The sequence below is a fragment of the Mugil cephalus genome, chromosome 7 (assembly GCF_022458985.1).
Source record: "Mugil cephalus isolate CIBA_MC_2020 chromosome 7, CIBA_Mcephalus_1.1, whole genome shotgun sequence".
In the NCBI taxonomy this organism is placed as follows: Eukaryota; Metazoa; Chordata; class Actinopteri; order Mugiliformes; family Mugilidae; genus Mugil; species Mugil cephalus.
Window position 1 is genome coordinate 14696866 of NC_061776.1, and position 25687 is coordinate 14722552.

At 46.9% G+C, this 25687-nt stretch overlaps 1 protein-coding gene across 1 annotated transcript in view; it reads right to left on the reverse strand.

Annotated features, from left to right (window-relative positions):
* Positions 1 to 26: 26 nt before the first annotated feature.
* phlpp1 (PH domain and leucine rich repeat protein phosphatase 1) overlaps positions 27 to 25687 on the reverse strand; it is a 41211-nt gene continuing 15550 nt past the window's right edge. Inside the window, exons 2-17 of the mRNA XM_047589027.1 lie at positions 15452 to 15648; positions 14262 to 14387; positions 13355 to 13503; positions 9132 to 9278; positions 7833 to 8060; positions 6740 to 6942; positions 6335 to 6395; positions 5828 to 5923; positions 5100 to 5255; positions 4569 to 4769; positions 4309 to 4471; positions 4094 to 4224; positions 3600 to 3713; positions 3085 to 3279; positions 2738 to 2966; positions 27 to 2650 (exon numbers count right to left, since the gene is read on the reverse strand). Coding sequence (XP_047444983.1) covers positions 1337 to 2650; positions 2738 to 2966; positions 3085 to 3279; positions 3600 to 3713; positions 4094 to 4224; positions 4309 to 4471; positions 4569 to 4769; positions 5100 to 5255; positions 5828 to 5923; positions 6335 to 6395; positions 6740 to 6942; positions 7833 to 8060; positions 9132 to 9278; positions 13355 to 13503; positions 14262 to 14387; positions 15452 to 15648 — 3710 coding nt within the window. The 3' untranslated portion in view covers positions 27 to 1336. The remainder of the gene's footprint in view (positions 2651 to 2737; positions 2967 to 3084; positions 3280 to 3599; positions 3714 to 4093; positions 4225 to 4308; positions 4472 to 4568; positions 4770 to 5099; positions 5256 to 5827; positions 5924 to 6334; positions 6396 to 6739; positions 6943 to 7832; positions 8061 to 9131; positions 9279 to 13354; positions 13504 to 14261; positions 14388 to 15451; positions 15649 to 25687) is intronic.

The following is a 25687-nucleotide window of genomic DNA, read 5'->3' on the forward strand; positions in this document are numbered from 1 at the left end:
TAAAATCAAGTCCCAGACAACGTGACTTATATTCACAAATTTAAAATTTATTATACCAAAGACAGGAACATTTGTGTTGTCTCTTTTCCATGTGGATATATTTGTTTGTATTACTGAACTTGACACAGTCATGCCGGTGAGAACAGTTACTGTAGGAGGGAGGTGGGGCTAATATTACCTGTGAGTGTCCATGTATGTGTGTTTCTGTGTTATGTCTGTATGTATGTGTGTGTGTGTGTGTGTGTGTGTGTGTGTGTGCATGCAAATATCAGTTGATATTAGTGTTCAATAGATACAGTGATGACTACAGGACATCACAGTTAAACAAAGTGGAGCAAACCATAGCAACGTAGTGTAGTTATATTGCATGGAATGTTGGGGTTTCCGACCTGCAATTGCACATTTACATTTGTGTGTGGGTGTGTTTGTGTGTGGCCTTGTCCGTGTGTGTGTGTGTGTGTGTCTACTTTTTCAGATAAGGGAGGAGGGGGCGTCACCTCCAAAACAGCAAACAAACACATCCTCCCCACCACTAAAACCTTCACCGACATACAGGTACGCAGTTCCTTTTAAAAGCATCAGTATACAACATTTCTCTTATTTACAATCATTGGAAAAAAAAAATCACCATTTCTCTCAGAGAAGATTAGTAAAAGTGACTGAGTCACCATAAAGAGTATGCAACTCCTAGGAGTTAGTATTGCAAATTTCTACAAAAAAATTCTATGCCATTTTACAGGCCAAGAGCCATGATTTACTGAAGAAATACAGTATTTTAAGTGCCCTATCTACAACAGTTAGGTGTGGTATTAATGGTGTACCATTCAACATATTTTACTGATAATAAAAAGAATATGTGTCTCTGTTTTTAAAAAGTTCTTTCAGCAACTTCACTGCTTTCACATTAAAAGATATGGTAAGTTCTTACAAAACAAACAAACAAACAAACAAATAAACAAACCATGGAATTGCTATCCATATTAACAAGTGTTGTGGCTAATGCTATTGCAAAGAGACTAGTGTTGATTACATACTCAGCTGGTTGTCTAAAAATAACGTTCCACGGTCTGCGAGAAGGGCACGACCATGAACACTAGGGGCTGTGTCCAGGCTATTCAAAAGGGTTGAGTATCATTAAAGGGCTCATTTGCTTGTTTCATTCTATGAGTTCGGGTGGAGCGGTTGCAGTGCACGTTTCTCCAATGATGAGGCCGCTCGGAAAAAGCCGGACGAAACTTTTTCGTGTGCACTTCGCAGCCTCCATTTCTTTGTGTGTCTTTGTGTGGACATCAGAGTGGTTACGGTGGCGCGAAGGACGCGGGGCCGCTCTCGCCGTTCAGAGAGGGGTGTCGTAATAGTCCGTGGGTTGGTCGGCCCCCGGCGGCTTCTGCTGTTTTTGCTGATGCTGCTTCATGATCTCCTTCACCTCCTCCTCCAGCTCGGGGGGGATGATGAACTGGTCGTCCGGGTCGGGCTGCGCCGGAGCTGTGAAGTAACCCCCGGATTTCTTAGAGGGAGCGTCGGCCGCCACCTCGATGAGGTTGTGACTCTTTTCCTGGCGAGCCACGGACCCGTTCACCCTCCTCTTGCCTGCCAGCTTCGCTCCATCGCCTCCCGCTCCGACGCTCTGCCAGGACTCATCTCTCTCAAGCCCGTTCTCGGCCTCTCCTTGGTCGACTCCCTCCTCTAGAGGCTCCGGGGTGCACGGTGGAGGTGGAGGAGGTGGGGGGAGGGTGAGCTGGGTGCGTTCCTGGCTGGAGGATGCGGGTGCTGGTGTTTGAGGCGAAGGGGAGGAGGAGGACTCTCCTTTCAGGCAGTGGACGTCTGCCTCCACCTCCACGCGGCTCCCGTTGGAGAAGACGCCGGCGATGGGCTCTTCATCCTCGCTATCCAGCCCGTTGTCGGACAAGGCGCTGGAGAAAGTGGCACTGGAGAGCTGCCTCTGAAAGGAGCCAGCCAAGCAGGCAGGGTGGAGGGCGCAGCAACTGCGGGCGGAGGGTAGCTCCGAGCCCGGGAACAGGTACTGGCAGGGCTGGGTCGCGGCGTGGGTCTGCTGGTGCTGCAGGGACAGCAGGTGGGCCGGGTGGTGCAGGTGGAGGTGAGGGTGGTGGGGCTGCTCCTGCAGCAGCACCAGGGAGCTCTGCGGGGGTTCATCGGAGGAGGCGGTGGAGCCCACCTCGCTGCTCATCTCGCTGGTGCTGATCTCGCTGCTGATTTCGCTGCAGGAGGAGGGGGGCACGGGGAGGGAGCCGTCCGAGGGCCGCTCCTTGATGCCGGAGGACGACGAGGGATACGGGCCCAGGCCGGGGCTGGGCGGCGGCTGCGGAGGCTCGGAGCAGCAGCAGGAGCAGCAGTCCTCGCTCACGCTGAGCTGGACCACCACGGCGCTGAGGCTGTCGGTGCAGCCGTAACCCTGCGCCAGCGTGCAGAGCTTCTTGGCGGCGGCCAGGCCGTCGGGGACGTTCCGGACGGCCTCCACGGCTTCGGTCGGAGACACGGCGTCCCACAGGCCGCGGCTGCCCAGAATGAAGAACTCGTCCTGAGAGGTGAGAGTGACCGTCTGCACGTAGGGGCAAGGGATGACGGAGGGGTAGAGGAAGGAGTAGCCCATGATTCGCGTCGAATCCGTCACGCCGTTCACCTTGTTGTCCTGCGGAAGACGGCACACGAATCAGTACAGTGCTTGCGTATTACGCGTCAAAAAACACGTCATCTCTTCCTTTTGAAAGGTCCCTACCTCAGTGACGATAGCCCTGTGCTGCCGGATCCTGCGGTACTCTTCCTCAAGCCCTACATTGTGAAGCAGGGACAGGGACAAAGGCTTCCCGTCACGGCACAGGATGGCCTGGCACTTGCCAACGTTGGCGGCCGTGAGGGTGAAGCAGCCGCCGGGGTCCGTGGGGTCGTGCCGGATGTGACACAGAGCTGCTGAGCCGCCCAGTTTCTGTCCCGCGGTCCCAAGTTTCCTACAGGGAAAAGAAGAAGAATACGTACGGGAAAAAAAGGACGTTAAATTGATCTGATAAAATCGTTGGTTGTAGAAATCTGCAACATACAGTGAATATAATTGAACCTGTCGCGTACCTTTGCATGACGAGGAAGGTGTTGGTCATGTAGTCCTCTTCGCTTTTGGTCTTGTGTAGTTCTTCCGCCAGCACGTCATTCATCGTGCACTGCAAAAGGTAGGGCACTTCCACGTTCCTGTCACCATCAAACACGCCGTAGAGAGCTTCACGACTCCCGCAGAAACTGTTTACCGATAGGGCCGCAACACAGAGCCTGAAAAGAAAGAGGCACGCGCTCTATGAAGAAACAACGAGGGCTTCAAAAGATAATAACTTCTCTGTTTGCGCATCAATTTCCTTAATCCACACACTAATAACCAAGGACACATCGGACATCATCGCCCTTTTAGCATAAACCTCCATATCTGGTTTTACTGAATTGGAAAGTTATTACACACAGAGCAACTCTGGCATGTGAATGTACGTGATTCATGTGGCTTTGAGCGATGCTCATTCTCAAGAGGTCTGGATTAGTGAGGCATCAATGGACGAGAGTGACGGCGGGCGCTGCTTCATCAATTGCGCCGAGCTTACTTGTTCTTGACGCCCGAGGCCTCTGTGTAACCATGGCTCCACACAGCAGGCCCACCGGATGCCTCGTTCGACGAGAAGGTCGGCGGCGGATCAATGCGGAAGCAGCGAATATTACTGGAAAAGAAGAAAGAGATTAAATTCACTGTAGTGTGTTGTGGCAAAAATACGTAAACCACTGAATGAATGAAACTTTATTTCAGGCTCAAGACCATAAATACACAAGACAAAATACAATACAGAAAATATATTTAAAATAAAAATGAATAAATAAATAAATAAAAATTAAATAAAAATAAAAAATAAAATAAAAATAAAAATAAAAATAAATAAATAATAAATTAATAAAAATTAAATACTGAGAGTGTTGCATTCTGGTTATTTCAAATAGACAATACATAAAATAAAATTAAACATAAAAAAACATGAAAAATAAGAAGGTTACAGTCACAGTAGGGTCTGCAAATGGCAGCATTTGCAGAAAAACAATGACATACTTAAGCTGCTCCAGGGTCTTGTGGTCCAGGTTGAGGCGAGGGTTTCCCGTGAGGTCCAGCTCCTGCAGCTTCGGAGGCATGTTCTCCGGCAGCGTGATCTCACTCAGCTCATTGCAGCTCAGATCCACGCACTGAGAGCAGAAGAGAATATGTCAACGCTCGCGCAAATATATATTTATATGCAGAACACGCATGTGCTGTTGCTAGAGGCTCACTTTCATCTCCATCAGCTGCATGACCTCCGGAAAGACCTCAATTGCGTTGGAGTGGGCGATGAGTGTGTGCATCCGCCGGCAGTTCATAATTGTGGTGGGGACCGTCTTGAGCATGTTTCCGCTCAGGTCCACCTCCTCCAGCTCCTCCAACTTGGCCATTTTACTGCAGGAGACGGGAAAGCAATGTACGGTCATTAGCTCCAGCTCTAGTGTGATTTACGGGTGGAAAGACAAATCACGACGAGGCTCGAGTCCTTTACCTGGCGGGGAAGGTCTGGAGATGGTTGTAGGCCATGTGCAAAACTCGCAGGTGCGTATGTCCTGTAAGCATGGGCACACACTTGTCCGTCAGCCTGTTGTTGGTCAGGTAGAGTTCCTGCAGGATGCTGTGGCTTTCGTCTGACAGACTGGATGGAGGCAGGTGCTCCAGCTTATTGGCCGACGCGTTTACGCTTCGTAAGCTGGAAGTAAAAAGCAAATTCCTGTTGTCCAACAGACTGGGAAAATGCAAACAAGTCACTTCTAATCACTTCTACGCGAATTCCTTCGTCTTTGAGCCCTCTACTCAAACATCCTCTTGTTCTTCACGTACGCCATTTATATTTGTCATCTGCGTCCTTTGGTTATCTCTATCCTTGATTAAAAATCCCAACTCATAATTTCTGCCCTTCATCCTAGCATACCTGCAGTTTCTGAACACTTAATCTTCTTGACAGATTTTGGCTGCATATTAGCAAAAAAATATATATATTTATATATATATATCACTTCCAGCCAGAGATTAATGTTACCTGTCAGATTTGAGGAACAGACTGCAGGGCAGCTCCACCAATTGATTGTGCTGTACATCCAAAACCTCCAGCAGAGGGCGCTCCACTCTTTCGGGCAGCTTCTGCAACTGGTTGTGTCCTGCGCTCAACTTCCTCAGGCTGTTGCTGCATAACAACCTGCGGCACACGGGGAACATACAGACGGCGGGGTCAGCGCTACAATATTAAGCATCCACTTTTATGAAAGCGAATAGATAGATAGATAGACAGACAGACAGACAAACAGACAGACAGATAGATAGACAGATAGATAGACAGATAGATAGATAGATAGATAGATAGATAGATAGATAGATAGATAGATAGATAGATAGATAGATAGACAGAAGTGCCTCTAGTGGAGCTTGCAGATGAAATTCATCATTCTGACACTTATTGGGTAAAAAATAAATCTACAGACAATGAGGAGACCAGAGAGAGAGAGGGAGGGAGGGAAAAAAAGAGTGAGACAGAGTGGACAAGGCAGACACGCAGTAGAGGAGAGGAAGAGGTGCACCTGAACTGACCTTCTAAAAGGCTATATAAAGAGGGAGAGAATGGACGAGGGCTGCGGAGGTTAAGGGCTATCTGTGTGATTTATGGGACCCCATGGGGGATAGACGACCGGCCGACAAAGGGCAGGGAGAATAACACAGCATTGTGCTCCGTTTACAGTCTCGCAGACACGTTCGCCCGCGAGAGAGACTCACCGCGCAGGGAGCTCGGCGATGAGGTTGTGGCTCACGTCCAGGACTTCCAGTTTCTTTGCTTCACACAGCCAGTCTGGCAGGGACTCCATATGGTTCCTACAAGGGGAGAAGGGGCGGCGATGATGATTAATGATCTTGCAGAGTGGTGTACATAACATGGGATACGCTGTACTGGAGCCCCGTTCTTTCCCATAACATTTCAGAGGCTGTTTAGTCGGAACCTGACGTCTCAGCGTTTTGGGTTTCGCAAAAAAAGGGTGTAATTAAGTCTCTTGATGCCGTGTTAAAAAATAACATTTTCAATTGCTTTAGCTGCTAAAAACACAATAGCTCTTCCGTGCCTTTTGACAGACCGCTAATAAGCTAAGTACAGAAGAAAGTCGCGGTTAAAGAGTGATTCCCCGCGCAGTCAAATGCCCTTGTAGTACAAGTCAGGTGTACATTTCACATTTCTTTTTGTGTTCATTGCTGCTTTTTTTTTTTGTTCCACGTGCACTTTTTTCTCACCTCGAGATATCCATGTAGCTGAGATTGGAGGGCAAGGGACTGACATCCAATTGTCGCAGCTCTGTAGGGAGAAAACCCAGACACATTAACCTAGAGCAAGGACAGACGCGGTCTATTACAAAGGCAGGTGGATAGAAGATTGGAGGGGAGATTTGGGGGGGGGGGTGATGATGATAAGTTAGAGAGGAATGATGGAGACAGACAATGAGACTGCAGCACTGATGAGAGTAATGTAAGTGTTCGGAGACGAAAAGCTGCTGAAGCAGAGTTTTCCAGGAAAAAGGGGGCGACAGGAGGGATATCTGTCAGTGTTTTCAAGTTTAGAAACGACAAAAGTGTGTAGGTAACGTGAAGGTCACCTCTGTTTTCTGATCATGTGTGAGAAAAAACGGACGCCAAACCCACCGTTGTTGGAGGCGTATATGCCTTTGAGCAAGCAACCCTTGGCCCGGAGGCTGGCGATGTGATTCCTCTCGCAGTGAAGCACCTCCAGTCGGGGAAAGACCGACGCATCCAGGTCAGTCAGCCTGTTATCCCTCACATCCAGCTGGGTCACGTGCCGCAGCAGGTCCGGCTCATCTGGCACCATGATGGAGATCTTATTCAACCTGACAGGGGAGGCAGTGAGGAGGCAAAGGTTCATCTCCAGTTGGACTCGGCTGATTGAAACAGGCCGTGGCCTTTCTTGTAAGTCGGGGAACATGCCTTGGGTGGCTGCTGATAGATTGTGCTGTCTCATTAGTTTGCTTCGGACTCAGCTGTGTTAAGTGGATGGAGAGAGTTGGCGCTTACCTACTGCTTATCTCTTAAGTGCCAATTATTACAACCAAAAAACTAATAAGATGCAAAAGATGTAAGTATGTTATTTTGTATTTGGTTTTCAGTTTATTCAACCGACAGCCAGATTAATTATCTCTGCCCTGCTCGCCTTGACTGACACCTGTCTCCTCTAAAAATGCCCATGACAAGTTCACAAATTCCAAGATGACCTTTTCAAATTCACAAACAGCTCAGTTTTAATTGCATTTACGATTACATAAAGCAGGCGCTGACATTTTTAACAGACAAGACTTTCACAGCGAACGCGATGCCAGGAGATCTCTGTTTTGTGAGAATCCACAAACCCTCTACAAGACACGGTGAAGTATTAACTGTAAAATAGTGCAAGTCACGACAACTCTGCTATTTTCCAGACAATGGGAAGACACCTGATGGAACCACTGCAGGCAAATGATTTCCTGACTGCGTGCTGTCTCACTGTCTGCGGAACGGTTTGGCTTCCTCCCTGTGTTTTTGTTTCTATCATTACAGGATGACATTTGTCATCAGGTACACGCTTGGCTTGGGACGCGCAGGAGCGGAGACTGAAACGGCGCGGCCCGTTCTCCGCAAAGTTGTTCAGCTATATAACCCATGACCACCCCAACCCATAAACGTTTGACGCAGTCCGTCTAATTGCCACCTTTCGAGCCAGAATGATCCGCCTGGACTGTCGTACCTTAGATCGATGTGTTTGACGTGGAGCAGCCTGAAGTTCTGCAGGGTGAGCGTTTCGAGGTGGTTGCCGGCCATGCACAGCTTCTCCATGGAGGTCAAGCGCTCCAGCACCTGGGGCACGTGGTTGAACTGGTTGAAGGAAAGACCCAGGTAACTCAGCCTCTGGAGGGAACCCAGCTCACCGGGGAGGTCATTTAGACTGTTTCCGTCTAACAGGAAGGTCTGGAGGCTGAGAGAGGAACATCTAATTAGACTCAATCATTAGGTGAACAAAGAATCTTATTCATTTGCAAGCACGCCGTACCTCAAGATAAAACCTGCGACATGCCAAGTAGGACCTGTCGCAACAATATCCAGCAGATGGCAGCAGCAGCAGCAGCATAAAGGCCCTTCTGGCCACTACAGGAATTTATAGGCATACCAGATCATTCCTGCAGATTAAATTCTCATCTCGCTCTGTTTCAACCCACATACCTGTATGTTTACTTCTGAATGCTGCTTCAGCTTGAGGCACGTGTACTACACACACTGTCAGCGCTAACCCAGGTCCTCCCTTAATCCCAAAGGCTCATTTGGTAAATTCGTTTGACACTTTTCAAGATTGAATAACCAGTTATTTCCACAGTCAAGAAGGCCTGTGCAAAACTGAAAAAAGCATTCCCACGGTATTCAACAAGTAAAATCTGTACCATGTACCATCATCTTAAAGGAGCCTAGAGTTACAAAATCTGTAATTTATGGGAGAATGCATGGTAAAACTCTCATCTCAAGTAAGCCCAAGTTAGTTTCAGATATGTAATTAAGCAGTTTGTTAAAAAAAAAAGATGAATGTTTTACTAGCAATATAGTCGTGATGAGAAATGCAAAGAAAAACTTGTATGCACCAAAACACAAGCAGATTATCTTAAAAAAAGTTTTAAAATCAGGCCAGACCAGCACCACACATGTTCGCACAAGTTAGGCGGTTGTTTGCCCATGTGTTGGAACCAGCAAAGTAAATCATTGTGGTTGTTATGCCATGTGACCGTTGCGAAGGAACTCCCACATCTCACTAAGTAAACTTTTGACGCAGTCAAAATGGTTGGCTGGTGGCTGGTTAGGGAAGAGGTTCACTTGTTGCTCGGCCCCGAGATGGCAGCAATGCAAGTAAGTAGTCGACGATAAACACAATCACCAACATATCAAGCAGCAAATTGAATTGGACCGAGTCTCTGGCTTTACCAGATATCTAGATCTTGCGGTATTATTACGGTGACTGTCACTGCATCTGTGTCCTCGGTCAGTTCCTATTGTTGCTTACTTGGTCATGGCACCCACAGAGCCGGGGACAGAGGCCAGGTAGTTACAGCTGAGGTTGACCTCCGTCAGAGTGGGGATGTCACAGATGGCCAGGGGGAACTGGCCAAGGTGGTTGTTGGATAGGTTGAGGCTCCGTAAACGAGAAAACCTAAGAGAGGAGAAGTGAAGAATAGAGAAGGTGACTCAAGAGTTTTACCTCGTCAACATTTATGCTGCAGCGTAACATTCATAAATATATTAATGGGCAATGTACCCTAGAGTAGCTTATATATATATATATATATATATATTTATTTTTTTTGGTGAAAAGCCCACATTTAGAGCCGACACACATATAAAAAGGCCTTCCTTAACAGTAGTGATAAAGTGATGGGTTTGATTGTTGAGCAAATAAGCGCAGCGTGTTGTTCATTCAAACACCGGGGACCAACGGCATTCAGTGTGCGATCCCACGGCATGGCAGACGGGTGACCTTCACGAGGGTTAGACCCTCAGGAAGAGGAGCTGTGACGGGGACGAAGTGAAGCAGGGGAAAATTACTCGCCCTGTCTTTATTTATCCATCTACACATGTGCATGTGCCGCATCGCTATCACCTAACGCGGTAAGAGAGGGAGAGAAAGTCAGGCGGCCGGCGATGAGCAACAATGTCTATTAGCGCTGCACGCTGAGGCACACGGCACATGGTTTTCCACACTACGCACGCACGCAGGTGACACACACACACACACATTCGCACGGCGAGTCACGGTGATGGAGGAAAAAGGCAAACGGGATGTCGGAGGTATTGATTGGGGTGGCCGAGTAATTCCAGCTGAGGGTGACTCCTGCAGGCAGACACAGCGTGTGAGTGTCGGGCGGGGGAGGCATGTGGGGGGAAAACGTCATACCGCCATTAAATCGACCTCTGTAATCTGCTGAGTAATGCTCACTCCCCCTCCTCACGCTCTCTGTCTGTGTCACTCTGTCTTATCATGTTATTCTGTGTTCTTCTTTGGAGCCGGAGTAAATAAAAGCTTACGGTCGTTTTCTTTCAGGAATAAATCTCCAAGAAATCTTCACCACCGCTTCAACAAATGAAGGACAGAAATTAGCGGCTAGCTTACAGCTCTTCCCACCAGGTGAACAGAAGGACAGCACCACTGTTAGCTCACGGTGATTAATACTGGAGTTAAGTCAATGGTGTGTTTGCAGCTTGTTTACATGACCCTCAGATTACTCAAATTGTTAATACAGTTTAAAAGCCCTAAGCACGTTTTTTTTTTTTTAATCATTTTCCAGCTGGGTAACTCCCTGCAGTTCCGTGGAAGCATATTTTAACAACTTATTTGAAGGTTTCGGCCTCGAATTCCGTTGTCATAAGCTTTATTTATTGTCCTTGTAAGTACAAACAGCAGATAGACAAAGTAAACTAGCAAACTAGGAGGAGAACAATGAAAAGCATTTAGCTGCCAAAAAAGCTGGATGTCTTCTTCAGGGAATCCATGAGCAGCCCTGATGAATCTTCACTTTGTCTACCAAATGTCAAAAAACAGAGGTTAGCAGCTAGCGCACACTTTTTAAGCTAGTGCTGAATTACTAAAATGAAAAGGCAACACAGATTAAAAAATTTGCTGAACTCTTTTCAAATTGGATTGTTTTTTCCTGCAGCTCTTGGAGACTTTTAACTTCTTTTAGTTGCTCATTTCAAGGGTCTGCCCCGGAACCTCCTTGTCATCAAATTCATTTATAGCCGATGTAGACAACATTATCTTTGAAGTTCTGATAAACTCACCGCACACTACCTGCTAAGCACTAAACTGCAGATAAAGAAGCAAGTCGACGAACACAGCAAAGCATTTAGCTGCTAAAAAGCTGGATGTATTCTTCGGGAACACTGCTGATAAATGTTCACTTCCATCAACAAATAAAAGAAAAAAATGCTAAAAGTAACAGTTTCTACAGATTTAAAGCTGCACCAAGTAACATTTTTGTCAAAATCTCCCATCTGTGGGGTTTGCTGCAGCCCTACTGAGAGCCTCTTTTAGCTTCTCGTTTCAAGCCTAGAACGCCACTGTCATCAACTTCATTTATAGCCGTTGTAAGCAGCTGTTATCTTGTAGCTGAAGCTCTGATAGAGCGTCCAGCACCGAACAGCAGACAGACAGAGTAATCAACTTGCCGCTGGACACAGTAGAGCATTTAGCAGCTAAAAGCCGGATATCTTCTTCGGGAATTGATGAAGCAGCCAAAGGAGAGCGGACATTGGATTCCTATTCATTACGCGGACAGAAATGCAACTCTAAATGGATGCTAATGTTGATCTATGTCTGCTGAATGTGTAAATAGGCAACTACTTACTAACACTTTCACATATGGCAACATCGCTTCTTTTGATGCCCCCAAATTGGCACATAAATCAATTAATTCCACTTTAATCCTTTCCCCCCCTTGGGCACGACTAACCCCTTTCATTCAGATTTTTCACTCTTCTGTTTTCCCCCCGTCACTTCATCTCCAGGCCGGCCTTTTGTGCCCTTCATAACCTGCTGTACCACCATGCATATGCAAATAAACGGGGCCAGAAGTTTGCACGAACGTCAGCCATTCCCCTCCGCGAGTAGCGACCTCTTTCTCCGAGAGACGCACGCAGGGGACACCAGCCCGTTCCAGGGGAAAGAGCTGGTATCCCAGACAACTGATTATGCATATATGATTGGCAAATCACCCGCCAGCGAGTGCTTGGTCGGAGAGAAAACAGAGAGAAAGGGAGAGGCATGTGGCAGGTTCACACATTCCACTGCTCTTGGAAAAACACAAAGCACCATGACCCCACGTTAGATGTCAGTGAAAGGCAGTGTTTATACTGAAACAAAAACAGGCTCTCACACAACAGTCCACACCAAAACACATACACCCACATTCATAGAGACTGCATACAGAGTATTATTGTTCACGACTCCGGCTCTTTTGTCTCCAGTCTCTCAGGGGAAAGCGAGTACTCAAGTAACTCTGCTGCATGCTTCTGTCCAAACCCCTCTATTTCCAGCTAACTATTCATCTCTGTCTCATTACTGACCTCTTTTTCTGTCATGCTGGGTCAAACGCGGATGAGCCTACTTAGATTTGGCAACGCTAAATGGATGGATATTTCACTCGGCCAGCAGGGGTGCTGTGCATCGCTCGCGCAGATTTAAAAAAAAAACGAGTTATTTCCCCTCGCATCGTCATCTCTTTAACACCAGTCATTATCCCTGGGATTAAGATACAAAGATGATTAAAAAAAAAAAAAAAAAACATGAGTCATAATATCCTGACCTCATTCATTCACAATTTTTATCAAGAAGGATCTAAAAGCATGCGAGTTTAAACGCGCACACAAACAGAATCCTGTAGTGCAGCCATCTTAAAAATGAAAAAAATAAATAAATAAAAATGCCATACTGTATCAAGACTTTGTATGCACTGACCTCAAATCTGTAGCCTGCAGACACTATTTCTGTTGCACCCAAGCAACTCTCTCTCTCTCTCTCTCTCTCTCTCTCTCTCTCTCTCTCTCTCTCTCTCTCTCTCTCTCTCTCTCTCTCTCTCTCTCACTCACTCACACACCCTCTTCGGCGAACTCTAGTCAAGCACCAGATTCACACAATTCACTCGGATAAACGGTAGAAATCTTCTGGCAGTAATCTTCGCAGAGAGTCGCTGCGACAGGCAAGTGTACCACATGAACACTCATGCATCTTGGCTATGGTCTTTAATCTGTGACCATGACAAGCATGCAGCAGATGGTACCCACAGAGAGAAAGAGTGAGGGAGGCCAGGCACATTAAAAGCTTCCCTACAGACGCATCTACCCTTCTGGGCTCTGGGCTCATTTGGCATAGTCCCGGCTAGCCTTTTCGGTCCCCGTGTGCCAATGGCCCCGGTCCTAGACTGCTCAGGTCGATGGCTTGCAAATTGCAAGCGAAAGCTAAAGCTGTCCAAATCAGCCAGCCATGACCCGCTGTTTCCAGTGAGGTCTCGCCGCGTCCGTGTCTCACTGTACAGGAGCCTATCCCAGCTCCTGTTGCAGGATAAGCTAACTATGCTAAGCCTTATCATGTCTCGGGTTTCATCTTGCCCAGACCAGCCCATTCAAAACAACCCTGAACATCTGCTCAAGCCTCCACGCTCGTTCACTTCTTCCTGCCCCGCCTTACAGTTTGACTTCAGGTGTGTTTACTGTAGGTTTATGGCGCCATTGTACCTCTGCAGCTGCTGCAGGCGCTGGTCTGCCGGCAGGAAGTTGTGTTTGAGGTTCAGGTGAGTGAGGTCGTGGCTGTAGAAGAGGTTCGGAGGGAGATGCTCCAGACTGCAGCAGGACAGATCCACCGAGTTGATTCTCTGGGAGACCATCTAAATGGGGGCGAGAAAGAGAGAAAAGTGGAGTTACACAGGATTAGCTCGACCACACAAGACCTCACTGGTTTACTGCATGTTCGCATCCCGCTGCCAAGGGGTCAAATGTCATTCAGTCGCAATCTTCTTAGAATTAGAAAGCGGGGAAAGTACAACAGGCTACTGGCTTAACATCACAACATACAACCTTGTGTAATCTAGTTAACAGCGGGTGCACGGGGTAGTTAGCCCGCGATCGTTTGTTAGTCAAATTCACAAGCGGCAGAGCCGCGATCTGAAACGGCAGCGTAAACGTCTGCCTCGTCTTAAAGGACAAAATCTGCAGGCTGTGAACTTGAGCCTGACATAGTGGAGGTGGCTCGAGGCTCAGCAGTCGTCACTGGAGCACGTGCCGCTTCCATCCAGGCTTCTATTCTGAGTGGCCCTCAGGGTGCTGGTGACATGCATGTCCCTGTTAATATTTAGAAAAGAGGTTTTCTGGCTATGGCCTACTTGAGTTCAAATGAGAGAAAGGAAAGAGAGCCAAGGGTGTTGTTTATGTGCACCCAGTGACACTCGGGGCACGTACAACAGATGAACGGCAGGGGGAAATTTTGTATCGCAGTTTTCAGTCAACTCAGCTCATGTGGCGGAGGGATTGCAGCGTGGGTGCTGCTCATATTCCGGTACACAATGCAGCTGACCCGCAAGCGGCGCCCCGGGGAGCACACGCCTCTGTTCTCTTTCCCATCTCTAAATCTCCTCGCGCACAATACCTTGGCAGCGTGTCTGTGCCATCGCAGGTGCTCCGTGAAGCTGTCAAAGCTGACGTAGTAGGTCTGACTCTGAGGCCCCGCCGAGCTGAAGGCCAAGCAGTGATTGTGCTTCTTCACCTCCTCCACCTGCAGCCGGACACACACAACACATCAGGGTGACATCAGAGATCTGAAAGGCTGGCATCTGTGACCCGCTTCTGAATTTACATGGCAACCCCCTCTCCCCTCCTACTATACTATATACAGAGAAGGAAAAAAAAGGTGCGGATTCGGAAAGAAAACGCCGACACACTGATCGCGTCGCATTTGAAACGGCTTCAGCTGAAAGAAAATGAGATGTTTAACGCCTGCGGGGCGAATAAAGTCAGTCAACCGGGGGCAAACTCATGAAAATATGTCAGTCACGCGTGGTCATATACTAACAAGACACGTGTGCGTGACATGAGCAACAATGAGCGTACGTGAAACTCCTCTTTAAGCATGCAGGGCTGTACACGCACCGAGGTATATAGACTGTGAATGAATGGCTGACTGGTTAGGGTGTTTGAATAGAATACTAGCACACACAAACACACGCAGAGCGGAAGAGTTGACTAGAGGTCATGCGCTGTGTGTGAAAACTGGGTGTGGTGGGCTACGAAGTGTCCTTTGTGCCAGGAAAACAAGCAGATAAGGCTTTTCAGAGGAGCCCTCGCAGCTTATTTAGCAACTACACACCAACGCACATAAAGCAATAAAAAGATAAAGGTTATTTTCAGGCGGTGAGATTAAAGCAACCAGGATGCTATGGTGATCAATTAACCTAAATAGAAAAGCGTGTCTAGGCTCTCGAGTAGGAATGTGGAAAAAAAAAAAAAACCTCCTGACACAAATGCTGCAAACATTTTGAGTTCGTAAAACCGAGCTTACGCCGTCTCCGTTCGACCCCGAGGCCGAAATGGACAAACGAGGAAGAATTCCTGGATGTCAAACTAAAGGGCGACGTGCCTTCAAGGACAAACTACACCGCACGGAGATACACTGCAACGAGGCTGATTTTCTCAGGTCGTTCTGACATTACGAGTTTTATGATCGGCGCCGTAAATTATACGGCGTAACTCATAAAAACATCGGAACACGAATAAAATAAATAAATGAAATAAAACGATGCGTGCCTGCGTTGCTCTACTGCGGTAAAACTATTAACATACTTTTCCTCCAATGAGTGGCAGGATGTGCATCTTCCCCGTCTGGCTCTCTTTCACAGAGGACACGATGAGGCAGGTGCCGCACAGGATGACCTGCCGTCTGGTCCAGCGGTTGACCGGTAGCTGGAGTTTCCCTTTCCGGACGTTGTAGGTCCCAGACAACTGGACCCGCTCGGAGCACTCGATGGTTTGCGGCTTCCCTGGAACAAAGGAAGAGAGATATTTTTATGTATTTTTTTTTTCACGTCGCTAGCACTGTTTAGGATAGCACGCTGGTTTAAAGGGTGAAATATATTTTTTTATTGCTGCTTCTTAGTGATGCCAGACAAAAAGTTGAAGTGGCAGCGCCAAAGTAATTACAATCCACCCTGAGGGGGACATGAAAGTCAGAAACAAATAATCCATTCATACAGAAAATCTCAGTGAGATTTATAAATTTAAACTCGCTTCACTCACATCCTTAGGATTCACATCCCGTGAGTCTGTGACACGTGAATCCATCTAAAAACTGTTTAATATACGATGTATATGTATAATGTTTCAGAAAGTGGAGGGGCGACCAGCATTGTCAGCCTCGTAGCTGTAGCAAAGAAAATGTCCTGCTTTGCATGCGGAAGTGAAACGTCCAGATCTGAATTCACTAGAGTGCAGTCGACATTAATAGAGTCAAATTCAATGCACGATACCACCTCTTCTAAATTATGCTCTTGCGATTTCAGAGTTTCCTTATTCACTTTTACCCGTCCGTCTGCCTCGCTTCGCCGCAAGCCTGCCAAACCTGCCAGTCAGGCTGCTTATCAGGCGTTGTGTCAGCCAGCCTGTGTTATCATTCTGTCTAAACATCCACCTGCTTTCTGTCTACCTCCACCTCCGCAAAAATCTCCCCGCGCTGACATGTGCCGTCCTCCTCCCCTCTATCGCTTCTCTTCTTTCTTGTCCTGCTGCCTGGCGTTCTATCTATAGCATTCCTGTTCTTGTTGTTTTTTTTTTTTTTATCTTTTGCATTCGCAGCATGTTTAACCCTCATTGTTTTCTCGTTCGGCCAAGTGATACATGGCGGCGCGGTGTATGAAGTTTTCCTTTCCAAGCGACAGATGGCCGTGGAAAATGCCTTTTCGTAAACTAGCCGCATCTTCCTCGCGCCGTCTCCCTTCGCACATATTTCACTCTGGGCGCAGAGCGTAGCAGGGCGGTGGGGGTTGGTGGCGAAGAGTTAAAGACGGGGGGGGGGGGGGGGGGGGGGGGGGGGAAAGAGTCAGTAGGGTAAGCAAGTGCGAACTTGCACACACTCTTGTGGCTTTAAATAATTCAGGACTTTCACATGCTGACTGTAAGGCTAATGCAGCATCGTAGTGTACTGCACACCGCATTCATCCAACACACTCGGCCGACTTTGAAAACATTCCGACCAGATGTGGTCCAGTATGAGCTCATGTGGCTAAAGTTGAGGTCAGACACACATAAAACTTTCTACCACATAAACAGCTGAATTCACCCTTTTCAAGTGTTTTTTTTTTTGTTTTTTGCATTGCCATGAATCCTGACCTTTCCTTTCTTCTATTGTACAAGCTAATCCAATATTCACAGCACAATCAATAGCCCAGTTTGCGAAAGGATATTTGGTTTCAGTTGACGCAGAGGATGTGACACAAAACGCTGTTGTTTAAGGTTTTACATAACTACAAAATATACAGAAACGCTTTATCTCCCGAATCACTGTACAACGTGTACAGATTCAGCCACTCAAGTGTGTGTTCCTGGGGAAAAAACATGCACCGTACTCCTTTAAGTAAAGGACTATTTACAGACCTGCCTCACGGCAATGCCCGTAATAGCAAATCCAGTTCATAGTGCGCACAAAGCTGGAAAGCTATTTATGATACACTATGCCGCACACCAATCAGGCATAACATTATGACCACCTTCCTAACATTGTGTAGGTCTCCCTTGGGCCTACAAATTAATTGTGACTCATCAGGAAATGGACATGGTCCTTCTGTGGTGTCTGTTAGTGGGGGGCCTTTGGGTCCTGTGGGTTGAGGGGTAGATCTTCTGTAGATCATCCCACAGACACTTGATCAGTTTGGGATCTAGATGGGGTGGGGGTGACTGGTCTGGTCTAGGTGGGTGGTACATGTCTAAGTACAAATCCCAAGTCCAAAAGTTGCTCTATGTTATTTATTTCTCCCGTCAGTGGTTTTAATGTTGCGGCTGATCACTGTATACACCCCCCTCCCCTTCTACTGTTGATCCCTACACTCATTTAATTGCACTTCTGAAACAAGTGGAGTGTACAGGGGGCAGGTTTTATCTCTCTTTAAAGGGACATCATTATTACCCACTCTACAGGAAATGCTATTAAATGACTTGCCTTTAGTAACATCATGACTATATGTACACAAGTGATGTAGGTGCTGGCTGGGTTCAAAATATAGCAATGTGGACTTTAATTATTGTTGATATCTCAAGGACAACATGACCTCTGATGTAAGATGTCATCAAACGGCATCACTTGGAAACCACTTGACCATTGTTGATCTAAATCTATAGTCAGTTACTTGGAATATAAGATGTCTTATTACATTTTTGCAGAGTCGAAGGCGGTGGACGCACATAACAGGTGCCTATTTCCGCTTTCATTTCCAAGCAAGTGGCTTAGATAAGTGAGGCAAACCGGGGAGTGAAGTTTCCCTCAAGAGGAAACCCAGGGACGGGAAAGATGAGACAGATCAGATAAGGAAGTGTAGTGGAGACGGGATTTCTCACAGGGAAATCTCTTCTCGCTTTAAGTGCTTCACACATAACTTACACAACTCTGATATTATCGGGCGGTTATTTAGGTTTACTCTGACATGAGCCGCTTGGAAACGAGCGCATCTCAATGGGTTTAGAAATCTTCACTTCCAGACCACCACCGAAAACGTATCCAGCAATCTCTAGGCAAAGAGCTCCCCATCCACCGAACGCCGTCCAAATCCATGTGATATCTCACAAACAGACTCACAACCCAACTGGGGTGATGGAACAGACTGGTTACCCCCCCTTTCGCTTCCAACTTGCCGGCTGGCACAGGTTACCGGCAGAAGCATATTTTCATGACTGAGCTCACGAAGAGTGTATGTGTTGCATTAGACAAATTATTCACAAGCTTTTAGCCTCAATATGTCACATGGACATATTCCTACTATTTTTAGACCTTTTGTTGGAGCGAGCTCTCTCCCACGTATGCGAGCATATGCACAAATACACCCGTACTCCCCCTCCCACCCTTCTCCTCGCTGACATCCATACGCACATGGTCACACCGCCGGTGATTAACCATCCCCATATGCGCATCAATCGATCTCGCACGGACGTGGGCATGACTGGATGGAGGCGAACGTTTTTGTCTGGCCATGAGAACAGTGCACAGCGGAGGAAGCGGGGAGATGGGTGGGACTCCCACGTGCGTATCCTGTTTACAGGGGTGGGCTAAAAAAAAAAATATGCAGGATCCCTCGGTAGCCGGACAGCAGGGGAGGGAAGCCATAAGAAATATTTGACATATTTCCAAACGCATGAACCACTGGGCCACCTACACGAGAAATATTTGGAGCAGAGATGATATTAGTCATGGTGGTCGGTCATCCACGAGTTTATGGGCAAAGCACAAGATACTGCAAGAAATAAATAAATAAGGTGGGTGTGTTCATGTCAGTCTATTTCTAGACTTACTGTACGTAGGACCAGGAGTACTACAGTGTGTGTGTGTGTGTGTGTGTTGCTAACTAGGGATGGTTTCCTTCCTTTTCCCCAGGCGCAGGAAATAACAGCTTCCCCTCCACGCTAGGCTCCAGTACCCATGTGTGTGCACCCCTGCAGCTTCAACACAAACATAAATACACACAGGACCAATGAGCTAATCCGACTACCATTGAAAGGCGAAAACTATTCCTGAAGAAACTAACATGTCACGATCAACAATCCAGCCAGCGACTAAAGATAGTGACGCACCCAAGTCTATGGTCGGTGGCGAGTCCAACACCTTTGCCACTAGTTGCGTCCTGCAGTTGAGGACTTTGAGTCATGGGTAGGGCCCAGGGCACGACAAGAGAGACCGAAGTGGCAAACGCAAGCAAACGAGATGTCACACACAGAGAGCTCCTCATGTTTCATCTCATCTGAACATACCTATATGTGAATATATTCACAAAAATGAGGTCATCTGGAATGATGAACCTGGAGGTAAACTGATCAGCGTGGTACAAGCATACATTTTTAAAAGATGAGCACAGACCACCGCTGCCTACTGGTACAGAGCTATATCCTCTTATGTGTTCCCAGAGCTTATGTGCCGGTTGGGTGTTGGCTGGTTAAGTGTAACTTCTCCAGGATGCCAGAGACTGCACTTGTTGGCACTAGCTCTTTGATGTCGATTCAGCGTGTCCCGGTCTTAAATCTCCCATTACGCGCCAGCCCATTAATACGTTTGCTTTATTATGTTAGGGTGGTGTTCATATGTGCCATGTCCTTGCATGTTGGATTCCAGGGAGACCTTGGTGCATGCATTAATACCAGACAGACGGTTCGTTCATTTGCAACCTCGTCTCACTGATTTCCTTTAATAACAACATAACAACGAAGGATACATGTGAATGCTGCTTCCCTTGGGTTCCGCCTCTCAGAAGCCTTTGATAACCTCGTGCGGCCATCACATCCTACTAAAAACCTCAGAGCAAGCCCAACCTGTAAAGACCAATTATTGGGAATTTAAGCTACAATGGGCCTAAGACAGTGTTGGAACGACAAAGCTACACACCCAAGAGCCAATTTTAGTGTTTCGCGACGACAATGCATCTTTCATGGAGGCAGCTCCTTTGCAGGGCAGTGGGAACTGGCGCTCTGCTTTTGGCTGTCAGCTCTGTGAAACACCGCATTACTGTATAATCTAAAAATGGGCATGCAGATGTGCAACAGCTGCTCCTGACACTGTGCATCTAAATCAAGCCTTCTCTGAATATTGATATATATAAACCAATCAGGCATGACATTATGACAACCTTCCTAATATTGTGTAGCTCTCCCTGGGAGAATGGACTTCAGAGGGTGTCCTTAGTCTGGCAACAGAATGTTGTTAGCCTTTGGGTCCTATGGGTTCTAGGGAATTTGGAGGCCAGGTCAACAACTTGTGCTGCTGCTGACATCAAGGAATGTTAGGGGTGCCTGGTCTGGTCTAGGTGGGTGGTACATGTTTTATTAACATCCACACGAATGCCAGGTCCAAACGTTTCCAGGCAGAACATTGCATTGTCACTACTCCTGTCAGTGGTTTTAATGTTGTGGCTGATCACAGTGTATGTCGCACACCGTGTATGCATTGTGTATCTCTTTGTGCGCAAAGACGTCCCACGCTGACATAAAAGAAACAACTCCTGTTTGATTAACATCGTTAATCTGAGCCGATGCTTCGCCCCGCTGCTGCTGTTATCCATCACCGTTAGCACCCAAAGGCCAACCTCTCTTCATCTGTCCCCCGTTTAACAGATCAACGCTTCTTTCCCCTGGATCCTCTCCGTTATAGCGGGGACACAGCCCTGGTTAATCAGCGTACCCTGTTAAATGCAACCTGACATCAGCACACCTCCACTACAGCAACTGGGCACGCCGTACCGTAGGGCATCGATGACCCATATAAGTCACGTTAGAGCAAGAGCATGCGTGGACACACGCTGTATAGGAGATGGCAGATGTGATGTAGCGGATGGTGAGAGCATGACATATAAATGGTTCGCATAGTATTGTGCTCTCGTGTTGTCAGAATCCAAATCTTCTTCATTTCAAATGTATTTAAAAAGAAAAAATCTGAGTTGCCTCTTTAAACCAGATTTTCGTCAAAAATATGTGGTGTTATTATATACAAGACATTATTATATAAAGAACAAATTGGAGTTCAGGAACATTGTTAGTGAAAGGAATATACAAACAGACACAAAGCAGAGTGAGGCAAGCTGTTACTGGGACGCAAATAGCTGCACTGTTCTTCTGGTCCAAAACACACACATGTGCACACACAGTGTCACAGCTCATCTGTGCTTCCTACATACCTCTCTGCTTAGTTCCGTACATTGCTTTATTTCTTCGTCACCCTATATTCTCTGCGGATAACTCCAGGTGATTACTCAGATCCGAAGAGACAGGTCAGGATGAGCCATCTGTCTTCCACAGAGGCGGTTGATGACCCGTCAAAAAGTGGCAAAGAGTCATCACGGGTCACCGGCTGCTTCTCGCACTCACCTAAATGCTCCACATTTATCTATTTTTTCCACTTTCCTCCCTCCTCCTTTCACCTTTCAGGTGGATTCACACGGTGAACTGTTAATTTGCAATATGCTCGTGGGTTTATTACGAAGGTCTCAAGCCTTTTGAAATCACACAGTTTCACAGTTTCTGAAATGAGTGATCCTTAATTAGACGCTTTGTAATCCAACTAGCCCTCTTTAAAAGTTCACAGATGTTCTCACACAAATGGGTCCTAGAAGGGACCGTCTCCCGCCCCTCGTGGGGCCGAGGAGGTGTCGATGTGTGAAATGTGTCAAGCTGCCCTTTGTGCAACAGTGATAAGAAGATGAGGTACGCGGAAAAAAGAAGTGAGATTATCGCTGCATTATCGCCGTGTGAAACTGCATTCGCACGAGTGCTTACACATGTGTGTCTTTTTTGTTCTTAATCTCGATCGCGTTTAGCGGCAACATTTTAAACGTCGGGCATATCTAACAAGGACAAACCGGGGAGCACAGGGTTAGCTCTTTCAAGTATGTAACTGAAACAAGTGGATTTAAGGAGGTCGGCCTGATGGTCTGAGGTCAGCCTCAAAGATCCACAAGCCTAGACACTCCTAAATACCATTTATAATTCTACAAAAGAGTAAATAAATTGATTATAATCTGACATATTTGGCCTTCTGTTTAATTAAGATAATTAACCAACAGTGGACACAGCGACACGAGCAGCTGAGTAGGTAGAAGAGCATTTACTCAATCATCCGTGCTGCAGCTTGCTTTCATAATCTGTAATTAATAAAACAATTAGCGTGATTAGATTCGTATGAGTCTTAGCAGCTTCTATCGTATCTGTGTGCGATTATAAAAAAAATAGACGGATACAGGATGAGATTTTAATTATCTGGAGTATAAAAAAAAATTATATCTGCTAATAATTGAGGTGAAAGGCAATGCAAAGCGTAAGAGTGCATCCCATTTTTTTAGTCTCCCTCCCTCTAGGAAAAAACGAGCGACACCGAGCTTTGTGATCCTGCTCATTGCTACTGTCAGTCAGTTGAGCATCGTTCGGCTTAAACGGCACATTAAAGAGCAGGGCCAAACAACAAGGCACTCGGGGGGGGGACGTGTTGCCGTGGCCCAGGTGGCCCTGACACGTCTCTCTATTTAAAAAAAAAGAAGATAGCTCATCTCTTTTTAAACATGTCACCCGGATGGACGCACTTAGACAGAAACATGCACGCACACGCACTACACTACACGACCCACATCCCCTCTCAGTCCAGTGAAACACATCCTGAATCCAAATGAGGTCACAGCCTGCAATATCTTCCCCATCAAACCATTATTACCCTTTGCCCTTGGGGAGAAGGGAACTAAACAGCTCTACGCTATTAAAAGGAATTGTAAAAGTCCAGTTTATCAGGCCGCTGCATTACCACCGACCGACCTGTAGGGGCAGTGTGGGGATGCATGATGGCACAGGGATTACCTGAGGTAGAATTTATGGCGCTATTGTGGTGTGGTGGTTTTTCTTCTTCTTGAACTTGACCCACTTGTGCATGCAGGTGCACTTTGGCATTTTTAATTGCACAAAATGAAAGCAGTAGGCACTCAAGCCGCTTGATATCTTCCCTCCGCATCAGGTCATGTTAAGTGGATGCAAATCTGCATTTATGGGCAGAAGCAGACGCAAATGATGCATAAACATGAAATCATAAGTCACGCGGCCGACGACGGCAATGAGGAACTACAAAGCCTCCTCAAGTGGTTAGTAAATCACACTGCGCAGCTATGCGTTTTTTTAAACAAATGACTTGTGCTGCCTTTAAGTGAAAGAAATAACAGCGCTTTTCCATCCGCAGCACCGTCCTCCACACTGGCAGCCACACTGCGAACGTGCTATTCAAACAATACCCAGTAAAAATAGACCCACACGCAGAGGACAGAGAGGAGAGCTGTGTTGCGGTTGCTTTAGAATCGCAGGTGTGGGCATCAGTGTGCGAAAAAGAAGATTTTCCCCAGTGATTCCCTGTCAGTGAAAGGGCTGGATACTGACGTAGATGTGTAGATCCCCCCCTCCCCTCCTCCTTCTCCTCCCCCACTCTTCCCAACTCCACTCCTGCCGCTGTTATGTAATGAGTGCGCGTTATGAAACCTTACATTGGAAAACACAAGAGCGCCGAGGGTTCGCGCACAAGAGCTCCAGAGATTTAATTCGAGGTTTTCACACACCCCCTTTGTTTGTTTGCGCGTGCGGGGAATGTATTTGGTTGCATATGGTTTCGGTGCACGTGCGAGCGCGTACTACAAAATTAATTGAACGCACGGGTGTAAATCGGATTACGTTTGCGAGGCTGTGAAGTGTGTGCAAGGGCTCCCGGGTGAATTATTTAGTATGTTTGTGGGTGTGCGTGTGTGTGAATTAAATAAATAAAAGCGCAGACTGAAAATAATGATGAGGGGTCCGCGGTGGCATGTTGTAATGCTGGGAGCTCTTCAGGCCGGTTAATGGCAAGAGGAAAGGACGGTGGAACAAAATGAAGTGGGGAATAATGAACAAATAGATAAACGCAGAAGAAGTGGCTACCTTGCTTAAAGCAACCCTCTGAGAGATTCACAGGCCGTGCCAGTTCACCTGTCAGCCAGACAGAATATATAGAAACAGGCATGATAATACAGTATGAAATTACGCATGAAGGGATTCCACTGAATAATTTATGTTCGCATCTTAGCTTCAGTGGACGTTTTTATGAGGTACGATGATATATTTAAACCAGACAGACCAAAAAGCACCTGAGAATGCAACTTGCATTCAACCAATGTTTGCGTGAAATGTATTCATTCCGCAAAGGCATCCGTCTACCCCATTGGTTTTGCTTTTGTCTTCCAATTTTTCAAATAATCGGACATAAAAACACGGCGCGCGCCGTCGGTATAAATAGGGGACAAAACTGTGAAGATGTAACAGGAATTACCCTTCAGTGGAGGCGCTACAAGATAATAAGGCTTTGTATCATATACTGTCAGGCTAATGCAACGCTCATCGTTCTTCTTCTTCTTCTCCTTTTGAACTTATCAGCTCAGAAGAGACACTCACAGTGTCTAGTGTCTCGTATCTTGTCAGCTAAAGGTCAGATGCATTCTCCATCAATCCCCCCCGGGCCTTTACGTAATGCCGCTCCTCCGAGTTAAATGCACTTGTTCATCAGCGTGGAAGAGGACGGCTTTTCTGTGCAGGGGAGTAATAAATTAGCGGCAGGTCATGAATGCGTGAGGAAACAAATGGGGAGGCCGCACTTTCGCGCACCAAACACAGCAAGCCTGCACACGTGTGAACTGAGTTACTGTTGTGCGATAGTAAACTGGCAGGAGAGCCATGGTGTCCAGTTATGTAATGTGTCTCTGCCTTGCTTGGCTCACTCACACACTCACACACACACAGGCCGTGATCTGGAAAGGTTTTAACCGTGTGAGCACATATTTTAATGATTCAGAGTGCAAGGAAGTTGTCATTCTTAATTATCTCTTTCTTTGTCTTCCTCCTTTAGCCATTTCCTGGAGTACATAACACCAGGCTTCAATATATCCACATGTCATCCACACTCTCCTCTCCTTACCTCTGCTCATATATTAAGTCTGAATGGATCTATGTGCTGGTCTTTGGAGGCAGGTAATAACGATTTCTTACCCACACCTTTACAAAGCCTCGGCCTTCTCTTTAAATCCGCAGCTGCTTAAGTGTCCTCAGGTAGCAGGCAGAAACAAAAGGCGCATTGAAAGGCACATATAATGGGCCGCAATGATATTAGTGTCTTATTCTCACCCATCCCCTGACTCCGCCCACGGCCCCTCCACTCGCCAGCTTTCCCCGCAGTGTGTCCTCAGCACAGCCCGAGGACATCACGCTCAAGGATACACTGTTGACAGCTACGGGTCACTGCAGCCCAGGCACAGGGTGGCACACACTCATGAATGATGC